The sequence below is a fragment of the Chenopodium album genome, chromosome 6, assembly GCF_948465745.1.
Source record: "Chenopodium album chromosome 6, dcCheAlbu1.1, whole genome shotgun sequence".
NCBI lineage: Eukaryota > Viridiplantae > Streptophyta > Magnoliopsida > Caryophyllales > Amaranthaceae > Chenopodium > Chenopodium album.
The window spans coordinates 19,589,032-19,603,053 of record NC_137839.1 but is presented as its reverse complement, the minus strand read 5'-3'; the positions used below and the strand labels follow the sequence as shown (position 1 = coordinate 19,603,053).

The following is a 14,022-nucleotide window of genomic DNA, read 5'->3' as shown; positions in this document are numbered from 1 at the left end:
AACTTATTTTTTGTCATTTGCGTCGCTCCTTTATAAATAAGCGACGCAAATGACTCTTCTGACAAACTTATTTTTTGTTATTTGCGTCACTCTTTTATAAATGAGCGACGCAAATAACTCTTCAGATAAACTTATTTTTTGTTATTTGCGTCACTCCTTTATAAAAGAGCGACGCAAATGACTTTACTGATATTATGTTTAGTCATTTGCGTCGCCCCTTTATAAACAAGCGACGCAAATGACTCTTCAGATAAACTTATTTTTGTTATTTGCGTCGCTCCTTTATAAACAAGCGACGCAAATGACTCTTCCAATAAACTTATTTTTTGTTATTTGCGTCACTTGTTTATATAGGAGTGACGCAAATGACTGAGTAGACAATATACAAAATTTCTGTATTTGCGTCACTTGTTTGTTTAATGAGTGACGCAAATGAGGTGAATTTTTTTTTTTTAATTATAATAATATAATTGCCTTGTATATGTTTGTAGTACCTGTTTTCCTAGGTATAAAGTAATATGCTAACGCTAATATAATTGAAATTAAAATGCAATATTATTGAATAATGCAAATGTAAATTTCGGCAGAGTCTCCTTTGTAATTTGGCCTACCCATAAAATTGGGAATGACGGCATTATATTAACAACCTGTCCAATAATTTACATCTCAATATCATAGACATTATACTCATCATCCCAACACCAATTAACCAAATTACTTCATTTCAAGCCTATAATCCAAAACAAGAGTCAAACATGCGCTAAGTGGTAAATCTAAAGTTCAACATTACATATAAAATACTCTGCCCAAATATCTCGGATCTCATTTATCTCCTCCTCGGTGTACGGTGTAGTTCTTGAAAAATCCTATCAACACAACAAATATACAAGAGGAAAGTTTTAATTCAAGATTGTAGCTAACATCAAATTGTATTTATCAAACAAAAATGAAATATTTGACAACTCATACCTGAATAAGATCTTCACTGCTATGGTGATGTTCAAGTATTTCGTACATATAACACATGACGTAGTAGCCACACTCACGTCCACCCAATTGTTGAGGACACTACATGTAATATATTTGTAAGTTGAATTAAATTGCTATACTTCAATTATTAAGAAACTAAAAGTTAGGGTAAGAAATTAAGGTAACCTGTCCCAAATGCCATGTCAATTTACTTCCCCTAGATTGTCCACTTAATGCCTTAAAACTTCGAAAAGCACTACACATTTGAAACAAATAACATATATATTACCCTTACACACATAAAATCATGACATTAATAACAAACTAGACTTACTTTGTCATTGCAAACTTAATTGCTAAATTTCGCTTCTGCCTCAAAGAATCAAAGATGATGACTTCACGCTTAGTCATGCATAAGAACAAAAGAACCATAAACAAGAATATAAGGCATCAAACATTTTCATTCAAAATTTATATCATGTAAATGCAACTCCGGATGATCCAATAAGGTCCTTATCACTCCAACCTAACCCATTCTTGAATGTCCTATCTCACAAATAACTACTTGTAAAGTTTGGTTCTAAAGAAAATCCGGCAGCATTTCCCTATAGTTCTCCAAGCACACAATGTAGATAATCGGCTATCAACATATGTACCAAGAGAACAATCGGGAAATAGTGAGCCATGATCTTCTTAGATCCAAAACAATTCAAGTAGTTATCACCTAAATGAGATAGAACATTCAAGAACAGTCCCAAACCGGGGACTATTCAAGACTTACTCCTAATGAGTAAGCCCTAAACGGGTATCTAAGTCAATGATGCAAGTATTATTGCAATTCTAATCAATTATATCACAATTAAAAATCTCATACAATTCACAATCATTATACCAACCAGAAGAAATAAGTTAATATTGCAAAGAATGGTTCAGATATATATACCACAAGTGAAGACAATCTCGTATGCGTACTACCGCCTTAATCGTTTGTTCACAACCAGAACCTCGAGCAACTTGTGGAATTCACTTCCGCATAATTAAGAATCTGCCATAAAAAATTACATATATTAAACCAACATAGTTGCGTGTGTGCTCGTGATCCTAAATCTCATAGAACAAGAGCGAGCACGAGAGAAATAGCCAAAGTTTGCAAAATTACCAAGCAGAGACACAATTATGAATCATGTAAGAATAGCCAAAGTTTGCAAATAAAGCTTACTCAGCACACTCATTAATCTTCCCCGAATTCTGGCTTTCCACAATCTTCAGAATCAAAGACTTGTTTTCATCCAAGTACTGCCAAGATTTAAACCAACCAAAATTTAGAAATCAATAAGAAAAAAATATTTCCAGATGAGAACTAACCAAGCAGTATATATAGATGAAGCGGCTAATAGACTAGAATCATAAGTGAATTAATGTAACAAAGGATGAATATTCCATGCATAACCAAAGTGTATTATAGTACATATCAATTTTTACTTAAGCGTAAGGATCAAATGATCTGCAATTAGCAATGTTAGTTTTAGAATCTACCCCGGTAGCCCTAGACTAAGATAAAAAGCAATGCATACAACACCATTCCCTTATATAATTTCATATGTATTAATTGTTTTATCAATGATCATTTGATTCACAATAACTTCCTTTTATTCAACCATTTACAAGGGAACATACGGATTCTCCATTTTAATGAATCGGAGATGACAGTTGTTCATGCTTGAGACTTACAAAAAAAAAATTGAAAATAATAATAATAATAATAATTCTAGGTTTTTTCCTCCAGATTTAGGCCTTCAAAAGTAGCTTAACAGATAAGAAAACTTAATACTAGGTTTAAAAACAAGTTAAAAACCATCATCACTAAAAACCACTAGTTAAAAAAGTACATTTACACTATTTTTCATTATTAGCCAAATAGTCATAACATTAGTTGAGTAAGAAATACTGACATTGCCTCCTTTTCAATAAAGGTTTAAACTAAATTTCTAATACCAGCAAAACAAAAAGGTCTTACAGAACTGATGAATATGTGAAGACCATTACAGGAGCCGACACCTAAAGCTTCATTACAGTAAATTTTAAGTTTGCTACACTTCAATGATTACACTGACATTTTATACTTCCATTTATATTTATATTTATATTTATATTTATATTTTCATGTTAATTCTTGAATTGCTTGTTGTGGTCCAAGTTCAGAAAAGGTTCAATTTCCAACTGCCGGAAAAGTTAAGTTTGGACCAAAAGGCAGATCTTAGGCCAGGGGTTGAACCATGCTCTTAAGGTATGTTGAACAGCATGCCAGCAATAATCAAGCTGCATGACAGTATGTATGATGGATATCGACTTTTCGATGCTTACAAATGCGAGCACGTAAACCTTAATCATCTGTTAGGCTAATTACAACTAAGATAGACATAACAATGTATCACTCGACTGAAGTGCTCGTTCAGCATGCTTCAATGACTAAACCCGAGATCATAATGGACTTTTTAATTGCAATTAAGGCAGTAATAACTTAAATCATCAAGTAATGTACATTTGTACTAGACTATAATAGATTAAGGCAGTAATAACTTAAATCAAAGTTTGCAAAATTACCAAGCAGAGACACAATAATTATGAATCATGTATGAATAGCCAAAGTTTGCAAATTAAGCTTACTCAGCACACTCATTAATCTTCCCCGAATTCGAAGCCTTAAACCAAGAAAAGATTGAACATAAATAGAAGCAATCTTACCATAGGTGGAATTGACTTCAAAAATTCAACAATGTCGAGCCGAAATCGAACTTCAATTGTTGTTGCTGTAATTTGCTTGAACTTCCTCGGGTTTTTTGGGGCGAAATTAAGCGATTTTTCCACTCGAAAATTTCAGTTATTGCTCGAATTTTTGTTGCTGTAATTTCTTGACTTGAACCCAGAAAAAGACGTAATTCAAACAATTATTGTTGCTGTAATTTCTTGACTTAACCTATTGTTGCTGTAATTTCTTGACTGAAATTCGAACAAAAATTATTTATGACTGAAATGGGACGAATTTCTTAGGGTATATTGCGTCGCTGCCAAAAACCCTAGAAATCCCCCCACGAAATCCCCCAATCGAACTTGAAGACCGAAATTGAATTTTTTGGGGCTTTTAGGGTTCGAATTTGTATGCTTTTGAGTTGATTTTTTGCTCGAAATGGGGGATTTTTGGTCGGAAACAATCAATTTTTCTGGGTTTAAGGCTTCGAATTTCTTAGGGTTTTTGGTCTAAATTTTTGCTCGAAATTGCTCGGATTTGCAGCCGATTATGGGTCTTCGACTTCAATGCGATTTAGCAAGTCGAGTTCAAAAGCCTTTGTTTGGGGCCAACAGATGTTAAATTTGCTGGGGAAACGCAAGTTTTTGGCCGAATTTGTTGGATTTCAGAGACAAATTTGTGGGTGTTTTGCTTTTGAAATTTGCTGGAATTTAAGAACTCTTGTTTTTTTTTTCTTTTTGTATAGTGAATGTAGGTACCTGATGAAAAACTAAGGTAAAAAACGCAGAAAAACCTAAAGCCAAAAGAGTATTTGCGTCACTTTATTATAAAAAAGCGACGCAAATAACCTTGTTTATAATGTTGTACAATGTACATATGCGTCGCTCATTAGTAAAAGAGTGACGCAATTTATTTAATCACTTATTTGCGTCGCTTGCTAACTAATGAGTGACGCAAATAAGTTTATTAATTGCGTCGCTTTAATAAATAGGAGCGACGCAAATGATAGAAAGCTGAAATGCACTTGAGTTTTGCGTCGCTTCTTAAATAATATGCGACGCAAATAATTTAAAAAGAAGGTACAATAAAACATTTGCTTCGCTCCTTAGAATGAGTGACGCAAATATGGCGACGCAAATGTACATTTTTCTACTAGTGCCGCTTTGTATTATCTAAGTTCTTAACAGCAATCTGTTTTATGTTCCGTGAAAATTAGTTATTAAGAAGCATACTATAATTCAAAACACCCCCCCCCCTCCCTCCCTCTTGTAGTATATCACCCAAATAACACATGTTCAAAATGTGAGTGATCTAATAACAACATTTTATATAATAACACGAGTCATTTTTAGAAGCTTCGAACTGCTTAGTGGAATTGAGTTCAAATTTTCAAATGGTCAAATCTAAAAGAATAAAATCACACTTTGCTGTTCAACTTTCATTATATCATTATTGAACAATGAACCCTTACAACCTCTATAATAGAAATAATAATTAATCAAATACATAATTAACATGTAACAATAAATAATTATAATATGTAACAAATTTGTTTAATTCGAAAGAGAGCAAGAAGATGGCATTGCAAATGTGACGTATGTAGTTCTAGAATAAGCTCTTAACAATTGATGGAAGGTGGATATTGAAGAAATAATCTTTCCAATTGACACTCAAGGGATCAAAGTTGAAGGCTTCTTCATCCAAACCATTTTTCCGGGCAGTAATTAACAACTTTTCTGTATTTGTATCAGCAAAACTACAAACCACCAAATACAAATTGTTGTCAGTTTTTATAAATAATGATAATTCCAATATATTACTATTTTATATTCTCTTTATAAAATATACTATATGACTTTCAAAAAAAAAAAAAAAAAAAAAAAAAAAAAAAACTAAAAAAATCAAAAATTAAAAATTAAAGTGATACTGTTTCAAACGAACCCATATACGAGCATAGGGGGATTCACTGTCAATTTCCCTACAAAACTATGAAGGATGTCTACTTGAAGTAGATGAAATTTCCTCCCATTTTTTAGAATCTAACTATTTTTTCCTTTGATTTTATGCATTTAAAAATTTATCTGTACGAATTTTGACCGTCTTTGATAATTTGCACGTAACAGAACATATAATATACATTGAGCAAGAGTTTAACTTACATGCCCTTGAAGAATACATAGGGTTTGTATAATTCCACTAGCCTCATTGCTATTTTCAGCTCTTTGTCGAAGTTAAGCAAATTACGTTGCAAGCTACTACCACCCATTCGACTAGCCAAAATTAAAGCCTACAAAAACATATTAATAACAACTATATATGATATAATCACTAACAATAATGTACTTCGTAAGTATAAATGATTAAAATTACTTAATAGATTTAAACTTTGGAATATATGGGGAAAATAACTAACCATTTGCACAAAAAAATGCAATAAGGAGAAGATGATTTCAAATATGAGTATGTTGCTCAGCACGAAACCTCTCCTAATCTTGACAAGGTTACCCTCACGGTTCGTCCATGGATTTTTAGTGAAGTAGCGAAAAAGAATATCATGCACTTCATTAAAAGATATTGGATTTCTGTACGAGCTTCCAACTTGATATACAATCAAATTTGATTGATTTATGTGAGTCTTCATAGCCACAATAATCGAATTCACAAACATATCCGCTGGTATCTGCAGAATACAGGCTAGGGTCATTATTCTTATCATCATATTTTCGAGTTTTATTTGTAATTAAAGTCAGATATAACATTATCTTTAGTTTTAGTACCAAATTAAGGATAGTAGTTTTTGCTACAGAATCAATTCAACCAAAAAATTAATCTGATGCTTGAAACCTAGAATCAATTTATATACTCTATCAATTCTAATAAGAATATAAGTGTTTAATATATAAAGTATAAGAGAGCTAGTAAAAATAAGAAAAGTTTATGTACTTCTCACACAAGTTAAAACTTTAAATCTATGTGGGCTTTTAGTCTTAAATTGATGTAATTAATTTGAAAAGGCAGTTGAAATGTTTGTGGAGTTCAAGTTACTAAGTGAGATTTGCTTACAAAAATGGGGCCTATCATATATAGAGTAATAATGTGTTTAAAAAGATAGGATAGGTTTTTTTTTTTTTTTTTTTTTTTTTTGAAATACAATTTAGGGCCTGTTCATATTTACTTATTTTCAGTTCAGCTCCAATCAGTTCAGTTCAGTTCAGCTCTTAATTTCCCTCTCTCATAAAATATTCATTTCAGTTCAGTTCCAATCAGTTCAGTTCAGTTCAGCCCCAATCAGTTAAGTTCAGTTCAGTTCAGTTCAGCTCAGTTCAGTAAATATAAACAGGCCCTTAATTATATTGATTAGTGTTGTGACTGTTGCTACTTGCTACAAAAAGAAGTTATTCATAATTGGTTGTTAAAGGACATTGCTATTTGTGTTCTACAACAATACAAGAAAAGGCTTAATGAAATACATAACATTTATAGCAATTGAAAATGTTTTTTTTTTTTTTTTTTTTTTTTTTTTTTTTTTTTTTTTTGCATGCATACCAACTGTATGATGACGATGATGATTTTTTTTGGTTTGTAATAATAACTTAATAAGTACAAAGATATCAGTATTTAAATAGAAGGCTGATATCAGTTTATTTATGGTTAATACGTATCAGCTGTTGTATTGGGATCGGAAATATAATTAATACAATTTAATCAAAGTAGTTACGTTTACTTTTGGTCCTAGCAAGGAAATTATCATTAAATAATAATATACGGATTATATCTTAAAATACAAAAGCTAATGAACGTCTTGGGGCGTTGAATAAGCTATTTAAAAATAGAAAGATTAAATTAGAACATTAATTACACCAATTGACGCGTGATTTTGTCATGCTTTCGCAAATTAATATCAATTTAGGTATTAGTTTAAATGCTTATCCAACACCCTAGAGATTTTCATTAGCAAGATTCATTTTAAAATTAAATTCAAAGTATTGAAAGGAAAATGATAAACATGTTCTCATGAGTCATGGCTCAAAAAAATTACACCAATTCATAGTTTTCTTTATATCGAGGTACGGAATTATATTAAGAAAGATATTTAAAAGTAAGAGTACATATATACTCTGTATCATTAATTCATTATCCATATTGTAATAATTACACTATTTAACTTAGCTGGTCCAATTTTTAAAATATGCTTCTGCTCGGCCTAAGCTATTGGTAGGATAACCATGGATATACTCCATAGTCGTGTAATAAATTATTCTATTAATACTGCCTCCGTTTCCGAAAGAACGACCCATTTGACTTAATTTTAGTCCCAAAAATAATGAGTCATTTGCATTAAAACATCTACCAATTTGCAACAATATTTGTGCAAAATTAGCATCCCCATATAAAAATTTGATTTTCCATGTAATTTTATTACTTTCTCTCTCTATTTTTTTTTACAAACCCTATGTAAATTTATTTTTTATTATTATTATTTTTTTTTTTTTTTTGAAGTTATTATTATAATTTTGGTCCGTCCAAAGTTGAATAAACTCGTTATTGTTGGACCAAATAGCAAGTTAGGTCACTAGTTTTTGTAGCCCAAACTTGAGCTTGGCCCGAGATGAGCCGACATTTTTTTTTTCAAGCCCGGCCTGGCCAGGTCTACTTAGCTTCTGCATAGAAGTAGTTTTTGAAAATTAGTTGTTAAAATCTACTCCTATTACAAGAAAAGGCTTTAGTAAAGCATTTATAGCAACGAAAATGATCTCTTGTAGACTACATATTGTATGATGACTTGAATTAGTTGATGAATTTTGTTCAAAAAGTATTGCTCAATTTTGAACTTGTATTAGGACATATCTGTAACAATTTGTATGAAATAGCTTATAATGCATCAAATAAAATAAAAAAGAAAAAAAAAATTTCAAATGCTACTTTTAAGTTTAAGAAATTTGCAGTTAAGTTAAAGTAAAAAAAATTTACAAGTTAATAATGAAGACTAACCAAGTCCAAGACCGAGCTACCATCACCGGAAAACAAACTTAGGTACCCTTTTCCATACATGACAGCAATACTATCAATAGTCCTGCATGCCATTAAATTGTTTAGTTCAAATGTCTTGTTACATAAAAGGAAATTAGACGTGTATATAATGTGTAGTACTATATTAATACAAAGTCATTGAGAAAAAATTAAATTAGTAGTCACATTGATGATTTACTTGTGGTATAGAAAGCTGACGTATACCTGCAACCTTCAACCCAACCCGAGAATGGTTCTTTCAATGTACTACACACAATGGTAGGCCTCATGATAACCACGGGTAAGCTGCCTCTAAGCTGCCCGACAACCATCTCTCCCATTGCTTTTGTAAATACGTAAGCATTTGGCCATCCATACAACTTTGCCCTATTAATTAATTAAATTAAATATATAGTGTATATACAGAAGTGTGCAATAATTAAATAAGCATTAATTTTTATTACTTTTTCTCAATTAGGAAATCAAATATTATATTGAAATGCGGATATAAAAGTATAACAATCAAAATGTAAAGATTAAATTGCATCTGTCAAAAAAAAAAAAAAAAAAAATTAAATTGCAAATTCTTTATTTTTGTTAAATTGCTTATATGAAAATCCAAGGAAATAACATATAATAATCAAATTTTAAAAAAGAGATTATGATGTTCTTTTTACAAGGACTTACAACTAAATTGTTGCCCATATATTACCTCCGTTTCATATTATTTGCAACGATCAGACATTTTTCCTCTCTATTTTATATCAAATCGTTGTAAATAATATGAAATAATGGAGGTAGAATAAATGTATTGTTATAGCTTAATCTTACTCATCTCTAATTTCCCTTTCTAACACTCAAGCATGATATATAAAATCCAAATTCAAACAATATTTTCCATCCACAAGCTACCTAATAATGAAAATAAAATACCATGCCAAAAGTAAAGTTGTAAACAATGTTGTTCCCCAAATATTAAATTATATGATAAAATGTTATAATCAAAGAATCAAACATCTTATTAGTCCAATCATACATGTTTATTTTGTAGGAGACAAATTATTAGAAAACTACTCATTTCACTTCTCTATATGTGATTTCACAATCTCATGCGAACCTATGACCTATGACCTTAATTAAGGTTATAATCAAAGTTTAAAATTCAAAGGAATTAAATTCAAAGAATTCTTACCTTTGACTTCCCAAGTTCTTCATAGTTTGTCTAATAGCCTTCTCAGGAACATCATTGGCTTTAAGATTGCTTAAAGTTTCCGCAACAATCTTTTTCTCATTTTCAATATCCAAACCAACCACTCCATTTAAAGCTTCACCCATGACATGTGCTTTTTCGGATATTATACCGACTTTCTCTCCACATACATATGCTAAAACGAAATATAAATAAGTAATTTCATTAAAAATAAAAATCAACTATCAGCTTAAAATTTTACCTAAGTTGACACATAATATCAAAGTTAGGCCCTATTCAGTTCATTTTACAAAAATAATATTCAGTAAAAATAATTTAACTTAGTAAAAATAATTTTAGTTCAGCAAAAATAATATATTTTTAGTAAAATTAATTTCAGTTCACTAAAAATAATTTTAGTTCAGTAAAAATCAATTATTTTAAAGAAGAAATATAATTGAAGTTCAGTAAAAATAATTTTAGTTCAGTAAAATTAATTCCAGTTCAATAAAATTAAGCCAAAATAATTTTAGTTTATTAAAAATAATTTATATTTAGCAAAAATAAGATTAAGTGAACGAGACCTTAGCATGACAAGTATGTCATTACAAATTTAAATATTAGTATATTACTCACAAGTTATAAATAGTAGAAGAATAGTTAACATTAGGTATAAAAACTCATGTTTAGAGATCGAGATTGACTATAAATTCAATCCTAGGACAATTATATACAGTACAAAAATAGAAATTAATTTCTTACCAGTTGATACATGGATAAGTAACTTGATATTAGTACAATTCTTTGCAAAGTTGATAACATGCTTAGGTCCTAGGGTATTCACACCCAATGCAATGTCGTACCTACAATAATTAAAATATTTAATGAAATAATACAGTATCAGCGTTGCTGACTAGACAAGCTGACCCACGATCTCAAGATCTTTAAATATTAAGTAGGTGGTCCATAAAAAATGTAACATAAAAGAATTTTCCAAATATGTAGTAAAGCATCTCAGCTGGCATGGCTTTGACGCTTTGTCAATTGCTTGTCACACATTCGCAAGGTTAAGGAGAAAATCTTGGTCTCTAATAACTTGAGTTAAACTCCAATAATGTTTATTAGTATTAAATTGAGTCTAGATAGTATCACGGAACCTTATTAACAAAATACTTCTTTTCATTAATATCAACAAAATTTTGTTAGAATTAATTAAATATTAGTATTAAGAATGATACGGAGTACTACTTAAGCACGACATAACCGAGCAATATTAGAGATAAACAATTTTTCCAAGCCTAAGGCTTAATTAGACTATTAGAATAGTGTTGGTTTCATTTTCCATTTTTCATTTCTTTTTAGAAAATTTGGGGCCTTCAAATTTCTTAATCTTTTGTAGATCTTGTTAAGATTTAATTAAGTATTAACCTATATATGCATTATTATTGTTCAGTAATTAAATTGCTATCCCTAAAATCCCATATATTTAGACAAAAAGACAATCTCTCCCGTCCCAATAAGGTACCTTTTGCAATATTCATATAAGGAAAAAGATATATATACAGTCCTTAGGACTGCATATAAGAAACTAAAAATAGAAAAAAAAAATAAATAAAAATAAATAAATAAATAATTAAGGGGGTTGTTAAATATTGCCCTCAAATATCTAACTAACGCCCGCAAAATAAAATAAAATTACGTATTTATCCTTATAATAATTATAAAAAATAATTAATTGTACCTCAATTTCACACTTTTACTGTACACAAATTTTTTTACCGTTCTCTCTAGTGGTCAACGGCGACCAACGCTCATCGAACAACCACCCAAACCACCGTGAGTTTCAAAATCAAACAAATTTTTAAAATTTTGCAAAATCAATTTCGTTAGATCTTATGGACAACAACGAAATACAAGAAACACAACCTTAGACGCTTGTAGAAGGCTCGTCAAACCGTATGAAATCGGTACGTCGCGATAATTTTTTTAAAAAAATTCAAAACCCAGGAAACGTCTAGTTTTTAAAATACCCTAGGTTGAAACGCCTAGTTTTTTAGAATACCCTAGGCTAAAACGCCTAGTTTTTTCGAAACATCCTAGGCTATTCGAAAAAACTAGGCGTTTCAGCCTAGGGTATTCTACAAAACTAGGCGTTTCACCTCAAACGCCCAGATTTTTCATACAACCACACGGTTGTTCACAAGAACTAGGCGTTTGAGCCTAGGACGTGCGAAAAATCTAGGCATTTGCCGCAAATTCAAAAAAAAAAAAAAAAAAACATTTTCTCCGTTGGCGATCGACTTTCCTTTGTCCTTACTTGTCGTTACCGCGACTGTGTAGATCGTGAAACCGGAGGTAAGGAGTTGGTGGTTAAAAGAGGAGGAGGTGGTGGTGGTGGTGGTGGGTATAGTAGTATGATGAAGAGGGGGTAAATTGAGGGGGTAATTTTTTTGATAAAAAGGGTAAACTTGTAATTTTAGTTTATTTTGCGGGCGTTAGTTAGAGATTCGAGGGCGACGTTTAGCTTTCCACATAATGATTTATTACACCGTTTTACTCGTAAATTGTCGATAAATTCCCAAAGGAAGTATATTAGCTCCATATAGCATTAATAATATATATAACTTTGTGACCATATTTTTTTACTTATATAAAAAAACACAAGTACCATCGTTTTAAATGCTGCTAATATGAAGAATATTTAGTTGGATACAAAATGTATTGTAATTCTATAATTGTTAAACTTGTTTATAGCCATGCATTATATTTGATATTTTCAAAGATAATATATACACTACGTGTTGAGATTCTTTTTTGCATTCCTTGAAATTAAACATTAAACCTCTTTAATTTCTCAATTTCCAACATCTACAACGACGTACTTTTATACCATTAGGTGAGCTAACTTTCCAGTAGAATAGTAATACCTTTATTATTACTCCTTTAATGTGCCGTTTAATTTAATGTAAAACGTTTTCATGAAAGATGATTTTTCAATTACCTCTCATTTTCTATCTAATAAAATTTAATAACTACATATTTTTGTACCATGAACATAGTATACGAATACAACCTTATCTTTTTCACGAGCTACTCGAGCCCTACTAGGTTTTTTTTTTTTTTTTTTTTTTAGCCAATAGAAAATGCAAAAGCCCTACTAATTCATGAGCAATATATAATGAAAATATATCAGCTTTATCATGCGCATTTTCTTACTATTGGAAATTAGCATATAAATAAATAAATAAATAAGCATGGTCTTAGTATTGTAGAGTGTTACCTTTCGTCAAATCTTGTGGTTGCAGCTACGTTTATAACAATATCTATATCGTCGTGCATTTCTTTCACTTGATCATCAGTAAGTCCTAAGTTCTCGTACGAAGTATCACCGGCAACTGCGCTTATTTTTTCCGACACAAAAGACCCGAAACTTGATCCCCAATTTTCTCTTAGTACTTTGAACAACTCCTTTCCTAACACCTACATCCACAACAACATTGTTATGATGATGAGCTACGTTGTTACATAACCTACTAATTATGTAACTTTGTATGTAATAGGCTATAGGCATACCTCATCTTGAAGCCGAGCTTCGAGTGCTTGAGCATCACTAGCCCTTATGAGAAGGTATAGTTTGTTCACATGTGGTTGAACCCGAAGTATCTTCTCCAAAAGAACTACATAAATAGATTGATCATCGTACAAACACGTTATAATAAAGAGAAAGAGATCAATCAATACGGGTAGCTATTAAAAGAGCAAGAGTAAGAAAACATACTCTTAGCAATGAAGCCAGTAGCACCAGTAATTAAGATAGTTTTGTTTGCTAAAAACTCAGTTATGCTCCCAAAATCCATGATCAAAGTAACAAATATTAGTAGTAAAGTAGAAAAATTAAAGCTAGATTTATAAATGAAGTTATAAAATTAGCTGAAATGGCTCAACCTATTTATTGGAGCAGCTGAATAGATGTCTACATCAAATATATATATTATCCAACGACAATTACCAATAATAAGAATTATGACGTTACGTGTGAATAATAGTGGTCATACTCTTCAATTAAAAAATTAGGGAGTAACACGTAATACAATTATTTAAAGGG

The 14,022-nt window shown here is 30.8% G+C and overlaps 2 protein-coding genes across 2 annotated transcripts; both read right to left on the bottom strand.

Annotated features, from left to right (window-relative positions):
• Window positions 1-556: 556 nt before the first annotated feature.
• LOC145636758 (uncharacterized) lies at window positions 557-3,098 on the bottom strand. Its single transcript, XM_081688312.1, has 6 exons — window positions 3,093-3,098; window positions 2,196-2,265; window positions 1,913-1,982; window positions 1,156-1,225; window positions 970-1,068; window positions 557-866 (listed from the first exon to the last, which is right to left on the bottom strand). Exons 1-6 carry the CDS (start codon window positions 3,096-3,098, stop codon window positions 774-776), a joined length of 408 nt encoding a protein of 135 aa, XP_081544438.1. The 3' UTR covers window positions 557-773.
• Window positions 3,099-5,124: 2,026 nt separating this feature from the next.
• Window positions 5,125-13,816, bottom strand: LOC145634703 (alcohol-forming fatty acyl-CoA reductase-like). Its single transcript, XM_081686100.1, has 10 exons — window positions 13,696-13,816; window positions 13,491-13,594; window positions 13,198-13,397; window positions 10,680-10,780; window positions 9,921-10,113; window positions 8,954-9,115; window positions 8,711-8,792; window positions 6,132-6,398; window positions 5,878-6,005; window positions 5,125-5,474 (listed from the first exon to the last, which is right to left on the bottom strand). The coding sequence occupies exons 1-10, from the start codon at window positions 13,772-13,774 to the stop codon at window positions 5,324-5,326; spliced, it is 1,467 nt and encodes a 488-aa protein (XP_081542226.1). The 5' UTR covers window positions 13,775-13,816; the 3' UTR covers window positions 5,125-5,323.
• Between the last annotated feature and the right edge of the window lie 206 nt (window positions 13,817-14,022).

Coding starts and splice junctions, on each gene's coding strand:
- LOC145634703 (XM_081686100.1), bottom strand. CDS start 13,774: ATGGATTTTGGGAGCATAACTGAGTTTTTAGCAAACAAAACTATCTTA. Junction 13,398..13,490: donor AAGCTCGGCTTCAAGATGAG/GTATGCCTATAG, acceptor TTGTGGATGTAG/GTGTTAGGAAAGGAGTTGTT. Junction 10,114..10,679: donor ACTTATCCATGTATCAACTG/GTAAGAAATTAA, acceptor ATTTCGTTTTAG/CATATGTATGTGGAGAGAAA.
- LOC145636758 (XM_081688312.1), bottom strand. Junction 1,983..2,195: donor TTCGGGGAAGATTAATGAGT/GTGCTGAGTAAG, acceptor GAATTCCACAAG/TTGCTCGAGGTTCTGGTTGT. Junction 1,226..1,912: donor CGAGATTGTCTTCACTTGTG/GTATATATATCT, acceptor TCAAATGTGTAG/TGCTTTTCGAAGTTTTAAGG.